This window comes from Eretmochelys imbricata, chromosome 9, assembly GCF_965152235.1.
Source record: "Eretmochelys imbricata isolate rEreImb1 chromosome 9, rEreImb1.hap1, whole genome shotgun sequence".
Classification (NCBI taxonomy): domain Eukaryota; kingdom Metazoa; phylum Chordata; order Testudines; family Cheloniidae; genus Eretmochelys; species Eretmochelys imbricata.
Window position 1 is genome coordinate 15,291,097 of NC_135580.1, and position 13,629 is coordinate 15,304,725.

Genomic DNA, 13,629 nt, shown 5'->3' on the forward strand with positions numbered 1-13,629 from the left:
AAACCCACGCCCGAAGTTTTGTCAAAGCCAATTTAACTTGCCTTTCTTTTGGCAAAGTAGCTCAGCTTTGTATTGTCATTAAGTGATACAATAAAGTTATCTTGCCTGTAGTGGCGTGACACTAGTCCAAGGTGTTAAACTGCCTTGTGGTCTTTCTTTGGGCAGACTTTGCAGCAAGTTTTAAATTCTTTAATGAAAGTCTCTGAACCAGTCACAGTAGTTGAAGTTGTAAATAATACTCTCTCACACTCTCTCTCTCCACTTAAGCCTCCAAAGCCCAATTACACTCCCCCCACCATGTCTTCATTTTTCCAACAGCAATTACTGGTTATACTGCTTGTGTGGACACTTTAGACTACACAAAAATGTGTACATAAGCAGATATCTACCTGAGAGAGACCCATTTACTGATATTAAATACCAATAAGCCCCAGAAGACGCAAATGTGCTAAGCCAGTATCTCCAGCACTTTCAGTAGTGCCAGTGGCTGACAAGCACCAAAGGCTTGATTCACTACAAGCTGAAAATAACTAATTTTTATATATATATATATATATATATATATATATATATATATATATATATATATATATATATATATATATATATATATATATATACATATATACACACATATATACACACACACACACACACACACGTACGTAACTACTGAAATCCAGGTTGTCAATCCAATCCCAAGCATGCTGAGATTTAACATTTTCTACTTAGAGGAAAATGGATGTTGATGTGTTAGGGACAAGTAAAATGCTCAAACTTGCTGTAATTTAAAAGCTTTGAAAGACACAAGCGGCGTTCACCCATTCATGTAAACATTGTCTTTATGCACTGCATTTACTTATGAAAAATTGAATGATTTATCAGAAGGCATAGGCCAGAAGAAAATTATAACTAAGCTAAACTCATTTATGTCACTAGTTTAATTTTTGTACCAAGGAACTGTGTCCTGTGGAAGAGCAACAGATACTGTAGAACGATGGTGCTTCTTTAGCAGACAGTATTATTCCATATGCTGCTTCAACATAATGTCTTTCACTGCCAATATGTAGTCAGTTCATTAGGGATATAAGACATTACCAACTTGTCAGTGCAATCTCTACAGTAGTGCCAAGAAACCGACAACATTGATAGCAGGCTAAATGTTCAACTTGCCCTCTCTGTTTAGTATTTCTTCATAGGGTTTCAGTATTTAGGATAACTTGCTTATTTATACTAAAGTTTGAGTTACAAAGCATTCTGCAATGCCTCAGTTCAGTGAGAATTTTCTACAGCCTTACCTCTAGACAGTCACTAAACAGAAAGAGTGTGACCTGTTCTCCTCTGTCACAGAGGTCATCGCCAAGTGCAACCGTTTCCAATCGCTGAACTAAGCTTCGGTGAGATGACAAGAGATTGGCCTAAATGGTAGAAATGAGCAGCTCATTAGACATTAATAAATACGAGCCAGACTACCACTCACTCAACTCAATATTGGAAATATGGTTTTATAGTGAAGGACCTTTTAACCTTTGATATTGTTGAATGTACATTCTAAACACAAGAGTTATACAGAGGTAATCAGGTTAAGTAGAATTTTAACACAAGGACTAAGTCAGTTGGTTAGTCATTCTACAGGTCAATAGCTTGAGGGCAGTAACTTACTGGACATCCATCAACTTCGTACACAACATCAAAGATCAGTCTTTGTGCTTCTGTTTTCCTTTTGTCTTCATTAATGTGTCTGAGGAAAGTATGTTGGTTTATCAGTATTAAACAATAAGAACAGATCAAACTAAATGTAAAGGCACAAAAGTGAGGCTGGCCATTCAGAGATATGGTCCCCACAGGCACACCAATGTATACAGTAATTGACCATTCAAATTAAAAAAACCACCACCACAAACATGATCATTTAAGTGAACTGCTTTTCCATGTGCAATGTATTAAATATATGTGCATCCAAATCTGGAACAATGCAGTTACACATGTTAGCAGAAACCAGCAAACTGCTCAGCAACTATGAACAGAGAAGCAGAAACTGATTTTCAGCAGTGTCAAGTACTCACCATTTTTGTTCTGTCCTTTGAATTAAATGCAATGCTCACTTGAAGAGATTTGGACATGTGTAAGTGAACTGTTGCTAGTTAGAGTTCATGAATAATTTTTTGTATTGGACAAATATAGCATTAGTCTAATGTTGAATATCTTTCCTCACTAGGGTACATCCTACACCTGCAAGACTCTTAGAGCCTAAAACTTCAAGATGGAGAACACTTCTATTACGACACAGTTACACAACACACACCAGAAACGGACCCTCCACCAGTAGTTTATGTCCTTCCAATAGCGTTCATTGGAGTCAAGATAATGGGTCAGTCAAGGCGGGGTGTGCATGCGTGTGAAGATCTCTTTTACTTTGGCTAAGAGTGGCATAAGGGAGCTCTAAAAGTTCTAGACCCAACATGGGCCAAGAGGGAGGAATTCCCCAGGCGCGCATAGCAAAAGACAGCTATGAGACCACTTTTGGAGGATTCCATTGAAAGCTCTGGCATGGGGTGGGAGGAATGTTGAAGAGGTATGGGGTGCCACAGCATTGCTGAGATTTGCAAGATACCTCAGTAAGGCCTGAGAGAATATTTCATATCAAAAGCATCACTTACGTCATCACTTCCTTTAATGATTCAATAGCTCTCTCTAGCATGCCTTTGTCTGGGTTGTCTTCTGCTGTATGTTTCTTAAGGTCTGCAGCAGGAAAATGTTAAACAAGTGTTGAATCTCTGCAACAATAAATCATTTAAACTTTTGCTTTATAATTCCCATGATAGGAAGACCCCTTACTTTTCATTGTTAAAGTAATGCAGCCTCATGCCCAACACGATAAAGCAAATTAGTGAGTTTTCTGCTGAAATCAATCTTGCACACTCATGGGTGTTTTCAATCACCTTCATGCTCACCTACACTCATTCAAGAGGTATGAGTCATGTGTGCTCACTGCTGTTTCACGTCTGCATGTTCCATTTGCATATACAGTTTCCACAATATCTAGCCACTTAACAAGCCATTTGTATGTATTTTTGTACACCCATGTTTATATGTTTGGAAAAAAAAGTCATCTACACTCCAATCCCGGCAACAAATATTAGGTTCTATCCTTAACATGCAGTGCTTGTGAAGGAACATAAAGCTGAAATCTAGTCAATTAAGAAAGTTGAAAACTTTCAAGAGTACGACCCTGCCTTGAAGTCCACTGCCAGTTTTTGTACATTCACATTCTCTTTTGAGTTTCTTTTAGCTTATCTCCCTTTTTTAGAGGCCGGGGGTTGGTTTTGTGGGTTGAAAGATCCATAAAAACAGGACAATCACAAGACAGTCATATATAGAAAAAAATTACAAAACTTGCTACACAAGCTTCTATCACAGACAAAATAAAATAAAACAATGTCTGTTTGAGAGGTCTTAGGCTCTACTTTAACACTGCTAGGTAGTAGATTTAGGGCAAGAGGGATGTTTAAACTAGAGTGCCTTTAAGAGCATCCCAAGTACATCACTCAGGAGTACATAATGACTGTTACAACAAGTAGCAGTTCACACACTAAGTGAGCCATTAGAACTGAAATGACTACAGAAAGTAGTTCATGCTATGACACTGAAGTGTTCCCAATTATTTTAGCATAACGGTTGTGGCTTTGGGAGCTGAAATAGATTCAGATTTAGAGCATATACCCCATTTTCACAGAGTAAAGGCTTGTCTATACCTGTATGCTGAAGTGAAGCATATGACCAACTGAATCTACTGAAATACATACCGCACAATCTGGCTCTTGGCTTTACCAACTACAATTGGAACACTGAAATAAGATTCTAATTCATCTAAACAGCAACTACCACTTTTCATTTACTGCCTAATAAGCCAGGTGTCTGACCCAGAACAGTACCAAAAAAATTACCATTTAGAAGTAAAGCAACACTAGGCAACCGCTGAACTGGTCGAATGAGTAGTTCAGCCAAACTTTGACGGCCACACTCTGGTTTAGCTTGGTTTATCTAGAAAGGAGAAAGGCATTGCATTTTACACCAGAGCAACATGCAGGCTTTTCTGCTTGAGAAATCTAACAGGGAATTAAAAAAAGTTCTTAAGCATAGCGGATTCTCAGTTACATTCCTGAGATATGAAACTAGAATTCAAGTTAGTATGTTAAAGAGTACTTTCAATTCTCTTACCACTTGCATAGTGTATGCCAAAAAAGACAGTATTAAAAGAGAATCTATAAATACAAGTAACAGCAATGTGAAAGTTCTGGACTACTGCAACACCCCTGGGTGCTCATTCAGTTCCATTTACACAGCTTTTGTTAAAACTAGGTCTAAAGCCTATTTTTGAACAACTATTACCTAGATTTATGTTTAAGCAAGTTATCACTCCACTACAGAGTCTAAAAGGAACCCTTCCCTCACTCCCAACCCCTTTGTTTCTATATTAAAGATACCCCTCCTTTGGGCAGTCTGAAAGGTGGTGCACAGTAGCATCCAAGTGCAATTCTATCCACCCCCCCCCCCCCCAATCAGGTTGATAGTAGGTGTTAAGTCTGTCAATTTTGCTATCCAATTCAATTCTTATCCATCACTCAATCCGCAAAAGAAACCAGTTCTAGTATTCCACATACAGGTCTAGGAATGAAGGCAATCCAAGAATTTCAAATACCAGAGTTTGACCACCTTCTGAATAACCACTTCCCAAGAAGGACAAGTTATAGAGGGCAGTAGTTGGCAAAATCCTGACTGTTGTAACTATTGAACAGGCTCAAAAATCTTTTGAGTGACTGTGGCTCCCTGACCTCCCTTATGAAAGCATTAACATGGTCTACCAGTTGACCCAGTGCCTTCCATCTTATTTTTAATAGCGATGAAGAGCCAACCTGTAGTTAGAAACCCCCAACCTCCTAACACTGGAAATAGCCAAAATTCAATCAAGGAGATTTAAATCTGTTTTAGTCCAGAAAAAATAGGTTGCCCATCTAAGAAGCAGCAAGATGCCCTTCATTTGTTTTCATGAACTTAATCCCACAGTGATATCAACACTTTCTGGAGGTGCTGATGATTGTTACATTTTAAATGTAACAGCCTTGTTTCAGACAGTCTGTTACCCTGGAGACACTAATGTCACATACTGGTTGCTAAATGCCACTTCTCTATAAAGGTTTGAAGAAGTGCTGAGGATTATAGTGCCTAAACCTCCCATTCTATCCCATACCCAAAATTTACAGTTCTATTGTATTTTTCCTTCCCCTAACTGAAATCTAAAGATTCACTGAGTTAGTGAATTTTTTAGTGGTATTTAAAGTTTAATCTCAGTAATATATTCAAAAAGTTGCTGAAAATAAAGTTCAGTGCATAAATACCTTTAGGAAAGCATGAAACCGTGGCTTCTGTTTTTCACATTTCATAATAGTTTCTTTGCTCATTTCAAAGAAGTTCACAAAAGGAGGGTATGTTTTCAACAAGTCTTTTGACTGAAAAAAATATTGCAAAATGCTTTAAGCATAGACCTTAGGTAAACAAGCAAGCAGTCTTTATGTACATTGTATTACAGTAGTAAGACAGCTTTGAAAGCTGTAGCCATTTTCCACTCTGGACTTCTGAGGGTCTTACTGTTTAGACCACACCTTCCTTGAAGCTTGAAAACAGAACCCCTTTTCTGCACCGATTTTCTTCCTCATTCTACAGAAGAAGTCACAGGGTTGCCTGTAGTTTTATCTTGGGCTAAGATGTGTGAACGTGACAGTTGAAAATATGGCCACAGTAGGGCAAATGAAGCCTATTGTCGATAGTCAGGGAGAGCATTGGACAACTGTATTCAAATTGTTGTTTGTCATGAACTGCATTTGTCCCTACCTTCTTGCATATTCATTACCAAGGGATAGGAAATCCTGGTCTGACTAAAACTAACCCTCTGAGTTGGTTTAAATTTATTCCTTCTTCAACTACCCTCTTCCCTCCCCCACGCATCTTTTCACTAGGAATGAAGTGGAAGCAATAAAGTACAACCACACAATTACAAAACTGACAGGCTGTTTTCTTGGTGCTCCCAGTTTATTCAAACTGCAGTGGAATACCAGAGGTTACAGGAAAAATCTTTGTAACATTTCAAGCCTGGTTTCTAGAGTCTGGATAAACGTCTGTACACAGCTTTTTGGAGCTCTGCCCAACATTACAATACAAGAGAGAGAAAAGTCTTTAGTTCGACATGAGTTACTACAGGAGCTTCCTTACTCTGTCATTATTTAAATTGACAACTGAGGATTTATCCTGGATACACTAATGAGAAATATGTACAGAGCAGTTTTCATCCAAAAAGATTAGTGGTGTTCCTCAATGCATTTTAGATTACATTAGTAAAAACCAGTTTACAGCTACTGTAAAAATAACTTACATATTTAAGAATGACATCACCAATACTTTTGCTTTCAGCCCAGTTTATCATAAGGCCTTCAAGGTCTTCCTGGAATATAAACAATTGTATTAGGAAGACAATAAGCAGCCTGATTTAAAAGATCCATGTATCTAAGTTGTACAGCTAATATTTATACATTTCTTTACTCAGGGCCTGACATTGTGCAGCAATTGCTATGGAATCCAACACTTGCTGTAGAACTGTGCTCCAGATTTTAAGCTTACAAATCGTACAAACGTACATATGCCTCGCATTCATCATTGTGAAACAGCTTTCCAATCATCATCTAAGTGTAAGTCAAAACAAGGTTATCTCCCAGTTTGCAGATAAATAGACATGGAAAGGTCCTGCATTCTCAAATGGGATATTAACTCCCAGTGACGGTTATGGGAAAGGATGTGGGAGAGAATGAAAACCCTTCGTAAGATAAACTATCACTTTCCTCTTCTCCCTCCAACCCAAATAGAGATAACGGAACCTGTTAAGTGTGACATACTGGGGTGTAATCCAGACCACTGGGGTGCTGTGTCACCCTTGCCCTACAATCTGAAGTGCCTTGCAATGCCCTAGCTCTCAACCTGGACCACTAATGAACAGTTTGCCAGCGTGCAGGTCACTCCCAGATGTGTTTGTGTAACTGTAGCCTACCAATCACTCTGCATTAGTTATACTGCACGGTGACCCCAACACATGCCCAGTCCTGGATTTCCCCCCAGGAATGTACTGCCCAGCTCTCTCATGGACAGTTCAAATATATAAGTCCATTATGGGAACAACATACAACTACTAGCCACCTTAAATGGAGTTACCCAGACACTGGCTTAAAACACACTGGATTAGATAAAACCAATAAGAATTTATAAACTACAAAGAAATGAATTTTGAGTATAAGCAATGAGGCATAAGAGTAATAAAAGTTTACACAAGATAAAATGCTTTTTAATGCCCAACTTAAACTATATTAGATTCAAGCAAAGTTGCTCAATCACCATATGCTTCAAAAAACAGTATTACTGACCAAATTCTAGGTCAGGGTGCCTACCCCAGAGTCCAACAGCTGCTGCCTGTGTCTTCTCAGGTGCAAAGAGTGAAAGGGGCAGGGGGAGAGAGAGAGAGAGAGGAGGGCAAACACCTAAAGAGACTTCCCATCGTTTCAGTCCCTCTTTGAAAAGCATTTCCAGCTGAGAACCAGGAGACAAAATCTGTGTGGAAGGATGTTCCCTGCTGGGTTCTCACCTCTTACCTCTTGCTGACCCGGCCCTGACTGCTGGCTCTGGGATGATCTTCATACCACTGATCTTCAGAGAACGAAGGGTGACAACTCTTAGGCAGGGATTTTACCCTGAACCAGAATCTTTGTCCGATTTAGGATTCTCTGATCCAAAACCAAAGGGTTTCCTGCATGCATTTGGGCCCTACTAACAGGAACCTTACCTCAGTCTCTTGAAAAGACATAAAAGCATCTGAAATTTTTTTCCTCATGGTTTGGCTTTTATTTCAGAGGCCAGGATTGACTAAGTCAGATCCAATGATTTAGGAACCAACTAAACAGAAGTCCTATGGCAAAGATTGGAGTCTTCTGCATAGTGTCTTTCTATTCCTAAAGGCCATCAGTGCCCTATTGACCTTGGATAAGATGTGTCAGATCTGGGCAGCTTTGCAACCAGGATTTCTTAAACAATATGGCTTTCAGCCTGTTCTGACAGTCATCGTGTACCCTTTGAGTACAAGTGCTGTGGATTCAGAGGGTCCACTTTCCTTTAAGGATGCTCAGAGGCACACCAAGCATGTTGTGTGGACGTCCAACAAAGGAAAGACTGTTGGACGAGAGATACACCTTTGGAAGCCAGGTCTCAACTTCTCAATCCACCATGGGAGAAACAGTTACTTAGTGTAACTGTGGTTCTTTGAGATGTGATGCAGGGGTGTACTCCACTTATGCGTGCATGCACCCAGGACGCTGGAGCTGGAGATTTTTGTTTAGTAGTACCCATAGAGGGAGAGTGCTCACACCTCATGGTGGTAGTCCCTCCCAAGACTGCATGAGGCAGCGCCGCCCCAATTTTCCCCAGTTCTTTGGCACCTATGCCTGGAGATGAGACTCCATTGCAGAGGGGACAGAGGGTGGGTCATCAAATAAATATCTGCATCACATTTTGAAGACCCAGTTACAGTAAGTAACAGTTTCTTCGACTCAATGCAGCCAGGTATTCCACTTAGGTGACTCACAAGCAGTACTGCCCTAGGAAGCAGGGTTTGGAGTCTACCTAAACGAAGGCTGCAGGACACTAACATTCAAATCCATCCCAAAAGATGCGATTATGGCATAATGGTTTGTGAACATATGAAGAGATGACCGAATAGCAGCCCTACAGATGTCCATATGGAAACATTTATGAGAAATTCTACAAGAGCACAAGCAATGTCGATAGCAAGAGCTCATACCCGCTGAGTGGGTGCGGCTGAAGTTATTTCATATACAGTCTTAATGCAGGATGTTATCCCCTTGGAGATCTGGTAAGAGACTGCTTGGGATCTGCATAAGAAACAAATGAGGCAAAGTACAAAACAGTTTGCTCCTGTCCAGGTAGAAGGCTAAGCATTGCCTGATGTCTAATGTATGAAGACTCTGAAGCTGCATTCCTTTCCAGAGGATCAGACAGAACACAGGTAAATATACCACCTGGTTCAAGAGCAACTGAGAAACCACTTTAAACAAGAATTTTGGGAGTAATCATAAAGTCACTTTATCCTTAGAAAATTCTGTACAAGGAGGCTGTGCCATCAGAGCCTGCAACTCACTCTTTGGTAGCAGATGTTATGGCTACCAAAAATGTGGTTTTCTGACACAGGATCAGGAATGGACAAGATGTCAGGGGCTCAAAGGGAGGTCCTATTAAGGCTGCAAGGACTACATTAAGGTTCCACATTGGGAAAGACTCTTGAACTGGAAGATGCAGACAAAAGGAGCCCTTTCACAAATCTTGCCACCATAGCATTGGAGATGACTGATCATCCCTGAATAGGTGGATGAAATGGCCAATATCTTGGCCAAATGTACTTTCAAGGAGGTCATCACCAGCCCCAACTAAGGTGCAGCAGGTACTCCAAAATGTCCTGGCTAGAAGCTAGTATTGGTTGGACTCTGTGGCTAATGACCACACCAAAGGCCCTTTTACACTGCTGAATAGGCCACCTTGATGGAGGGCTTTCTACTATTGAGGAGGACTTGGACAGTCACCTGAACACTGCTGTTCCTCTTCATCCAGCCCTGCAGCAGCCACGCCCCAAGATGCAGGGAGCTGAGCTCAGGCTGCAAAGTTTGGCCTTGGTTTTGTGTAGATTGACTTAACCCTGGGATGGTCCCACTGCCTCAAAGGGGGGAAAGGCTGAACAAAAGCCTGCTACTGATGGTAATGTTGTCAAGAGAAATGTGTGATTAAACCACTCCAAGCTCCAACTCCAGCCACAGGTAGCAAGAAGGAACAGAGGAAGGGACAGGGTGGTGCTGCCTCACATAGGTAGGGGAGAGACTACAGCCATGAGATGTGAGCACAGTCCCTCTAAGGGTACTGATACGCAAAATTCTCTAGCACCAGTGCACATGCACTTAAGTGAAATACATGTCTGAATCAACTTGAAGAATCTCAGACTTTACTACTGAAGAATAAAAACTGTTCATTAACTAATTAAACTTAAAATTACCACAACTAACACTACAAACTACATTAAAAAGTAAAGCTAAAGCTAGATAAACCACTAAGTTCTTCTCAATAGAAAGATCTAAGTTCAATGGATCCTGATGGTTCACACACAATTGCTGCTGCAGTTGGAAGGAACTGAGGTGGAAGAGGATGCCATATCCTCTTTCATGGTCAGGAACACAGAGGGAAAGCATAGGACAAACACATGAGCAGTCTATCAGGCACTGTTGAGAAGGTTCCACCATTTGAATTGCACCCACACCAGTGCATCCCACAAGTAGGACTTATGCAGAGGACACAAACTGAATTAATCTCAAAATAGCAAGGCTATAAAAGTGATTCTATTTACTTTCATAGTTATTCCATTAAAACTCTATTGTTTAAAAATTTTAAACAAAAAGTTATCAACTGCACCAGAGCACCACAGAAACCTCGCTCATGTTGCCAACTTCAGTTCCAGCATGTCACACTACACGGGTTTATATTCATTGGCTGATGTCAGAGCTAGGAGTGTGTTAGCACTCAGTGCATCCTGAGCAGACAGTGAAAAGGACCAGCATGCACTTTAAGCAGTGCTGTTTCTACAGTGCTCTATGTGGCAGCTAGGATTGTTCGATCCTAGGCCTTTGCACTTACAGCCTATGCCATGTGTAAGTCACTTGAGTGTCTTGTTCCTGTGCTGCTCTTCCTTTTTACCATGAAAAAGAAAACAGGAAAGAAGCAAGTGTCCTTCACCTCCTCCACCTTGAGAGCCACCTACTTGCAGGTGTATGTTGTGTGCTTCCCAGTTAATGCATTGATAACAATGCTCCAAAATACAGTATAATTTCTAAGATTATTAAAAATTAATTTGAGAAGCAAGCAGTCCGAAAGCCTCTATTCCAGACTATTCAAATATGAATCAGGACTGAAAGTCCAAAACCACCAAAAATAGCATCTTGCAATTGCATACTAAGTTTTTTCTGAAACTATAAAAGCAAAAATCTTTCTTCATTTGATTGAAATTTGTATCTCGTTTCATCAGGAGATTCAATGTTATGGCTCCTTGATATGCCATATCGCAGCAAAAAAAAACTTAATGGCTCATTTAGACAGCAACCTGCATATCAAGTGTCCAAACTAAGAGTAGAGACTGAGTGATGCAGGCTATATTTCACCCCAAACTTCAGCGCATGCCTCAGTTCCACACTAAAGTCTTTAGAGATAGAAGCTTACACCAAGATTTTCAAAAACAACTGATTGTGTGTGGCCAATTCAAGGCACCTTTTAAAGGGGTTTGATTTTCACAAAGTGATGAATGCTCATCCCCTCTGAACAGTCAGGCCCCTTTAAGGAATCTACTGCTGGACACCAAAAATCTGACAAACCTTTTTAAAAATAAGACACAGACATCCCAGTTATTTTTCAGTGTCTTTGCTCTTTACTCCAGTGGGAATTGCTGGGTGTTCAACACTTTGGAAAGTTAGCCTAATTTTAGACTATTTTTGAGAATGTGGGCCCAGGTCAGTCAAAGACTGCCCCCCTTCCCCCCCCCCAAAATCCCACAGCTAGATAGATCTCCCTGTGAAAGCAGCTATTGAGAAGGAAATGAAACAAGCCAGCCTGTGGAGTGGAGTAATCTGAATGAAGAGTTTCTACAGTATCTACTGTAGAATGGTCTGAAGTCTTCTACATTCAATCTACAAGTACCACCTACTTATATGTACAGGGCCTTTGATCCTGCAAGATCCTAAGCTGTTTTAGATTTGCACATCATTCACCAGTCCTGAAATAGAGCCAACTCAAGACAAAACATGGCAGCCAGTCATTCTGAACCAGACAGCATTATACAACACAAGCAAGTTAAGAATACCCCCTCCAATTGAGTGGAACAGATGTCTACTGTTAAAAGGTACACACAATAAATAATTCAAGTTGGAAAATAACTGATGGTCTGGAGGAAAAAAAGAAAATGAGATAAGCATGACAAAACTAGCCTTTATTTTAGTGTGCACATCAAGGATATCTGGAATGCTGCCAAATATGGTCTTAATTTCCTCCTGTGCAAGGATAGGTCCTCCAAGCTGCCCTTCTTTTTCCAAAGGAACTTGAAATAACTGAAAGAACAAACAAAAATTTAATGGATTCAGCTTTCATCTTTGAGATAATGTATACACATATTAACCACTATTAAACTTGAAATATTGGTGTGAAGGAAAGATTTGCAATGTTTTATTTCCTGGTCATGTTTTCTATAACCATAAACTTGACAAGAGGAACTCCTCATTCCCACACTTCACTGGAGTGTTTTGTATTATGCCACATAGTGAATCCTGGGTTTGAGGGTAGAAGCATTAAATTCATCCATTATCAAGGCCATTCCATTCTGTAACCACCACGTTAGAAAAGTAGGGCAAAGGCTTATGCTACAACATCTCTAATTGATGAATCATATTTGAGCTCATTCTTAAATGTATGATCAGCTACTGCAAAGGAAATTAGCTCAATGGCATTCAATATTTTAGTTGTCTGTTTTTGTATAGTTTTTTTTAAAAAAAGCATGCTGAACAAATTCCTTTTCTTTTTTCTGAAGTCTTATGCCTCTCTCTCTCCAGATCTTCACTAGAGTAGGTTTTTGACGTCAGTCAAGAAAAGGGGAGTTTTTAATAAACACTAAGTGTTTTGAGATCCTCCAAAGAGGAGGCTGTATCAAACTGCAAATCAGTGGTGGGACTGAAAATTAAATAGAGAGACTCATCTAGATACAGTAGCAAATCTAACAACTTACCTGAATAATTGTTGTCAGAATATCTACGTAATTACTTTCTGTCTGATACAGTTCCTTTGCAACCTGCCATCTTGCAGACTGCTTTGCAGGCAGAGGAGTTGAATTTTTGGAAGGCTTTGAAGAGGATTTTGGTGTTTCTGACGAAAGGGAAAGAGACAGACTATTTTAGAATTGTGTTAAAATCTTCAAAACGGATTCTCAAGATTATCAGAAAGATCAGCTGCTTTTGTTAAAGGTATCCCCTTTAATATGGAAAAGGGATAGAAAGGTTATTATCTTTTTTGATGCAAGGAGAACATTTGTTCCATTAGCGGGAGACTTCTTTTGGCTGTCTCCCCACTGGCACATTTGTTACTAAAACTTTGGTCAGTCAGGAGTGTGGGGGGAAAAAACCCCACCCTTGAGTGACGCAAGTTTCACTAACAAAAAGTGCCAGTGTGGACAGTGCTATGTTGGCAGGAGACGCTCTCCTACCAATATAGCTTCTGCCGCTAGTTAGGGATGGTTTAATTATGCTGGCTGGAGACCTTACAGCGGTGCAGCTGCAGCAGTACAGCTGTGCCATTGTAAGATGTGTACTGTTGACAGAGTTTGGGCTAAAGCTCCTACTAGCACTGTCAAGTGCCCTAGGACAGTGACATTACACTATGGATAATATCCATAAAGCTAGGGAGAGTACTGTAATCAGTTTTTTGTTTAAAAAACCC

General features: G+C 40.1%; 1 protein-coding gene across 1 annotated transcript in view; it reads right to left on the reverse strand.

The window, feature by feature from the left end:
• ECT2 (epithelial cell transforming 2) overlaps nucleotides 1-13,629 on the reverse strand; it is a 46,021-nt gene that overhangs the window by 17,024 nt on the left and 15,368 nt on the right. The window contains exons 11-18 of the mRNA XM_077826047.1: nucleotides 12,923-13,059; nucleotides 12,132-12,251; nucleotides 6,431-6,499; nucleotides 5,400-5,510; nucleotides 3,948-4,044; nucleotides 2,661-2,742; nucleotides 1,663-1,741; nucleotides 1,299-1,418 (exon numbers count right to left, since the gene is read on the reverse strand). Coding sequence (XP_077682173.1) covers nucleotides 1,299-1,418; nucleotides 1,663-1,741; nucleotides 2,661-2,742; nucleotides 3,948-4,044; nucleotides 5,400-5,510; nucleotides 6,431-6,499; nucleotides 12,132-12,251; nucleotides 12,923-13,059 — 815 coding nt within the window. The remainder of the gene's footprint in view (nucleotides 1-1,298; nucleotides 1,419-1,662; nucleotides 1,742-2,660; nucleotides 2,743-3,947; nucleotides 4,045-5,399; nucleotides 5,511-6,430; nucleotides 6,500-12,131; nucleotides 12,252-12,922; nucleotides 13,060-13,629) is intronic.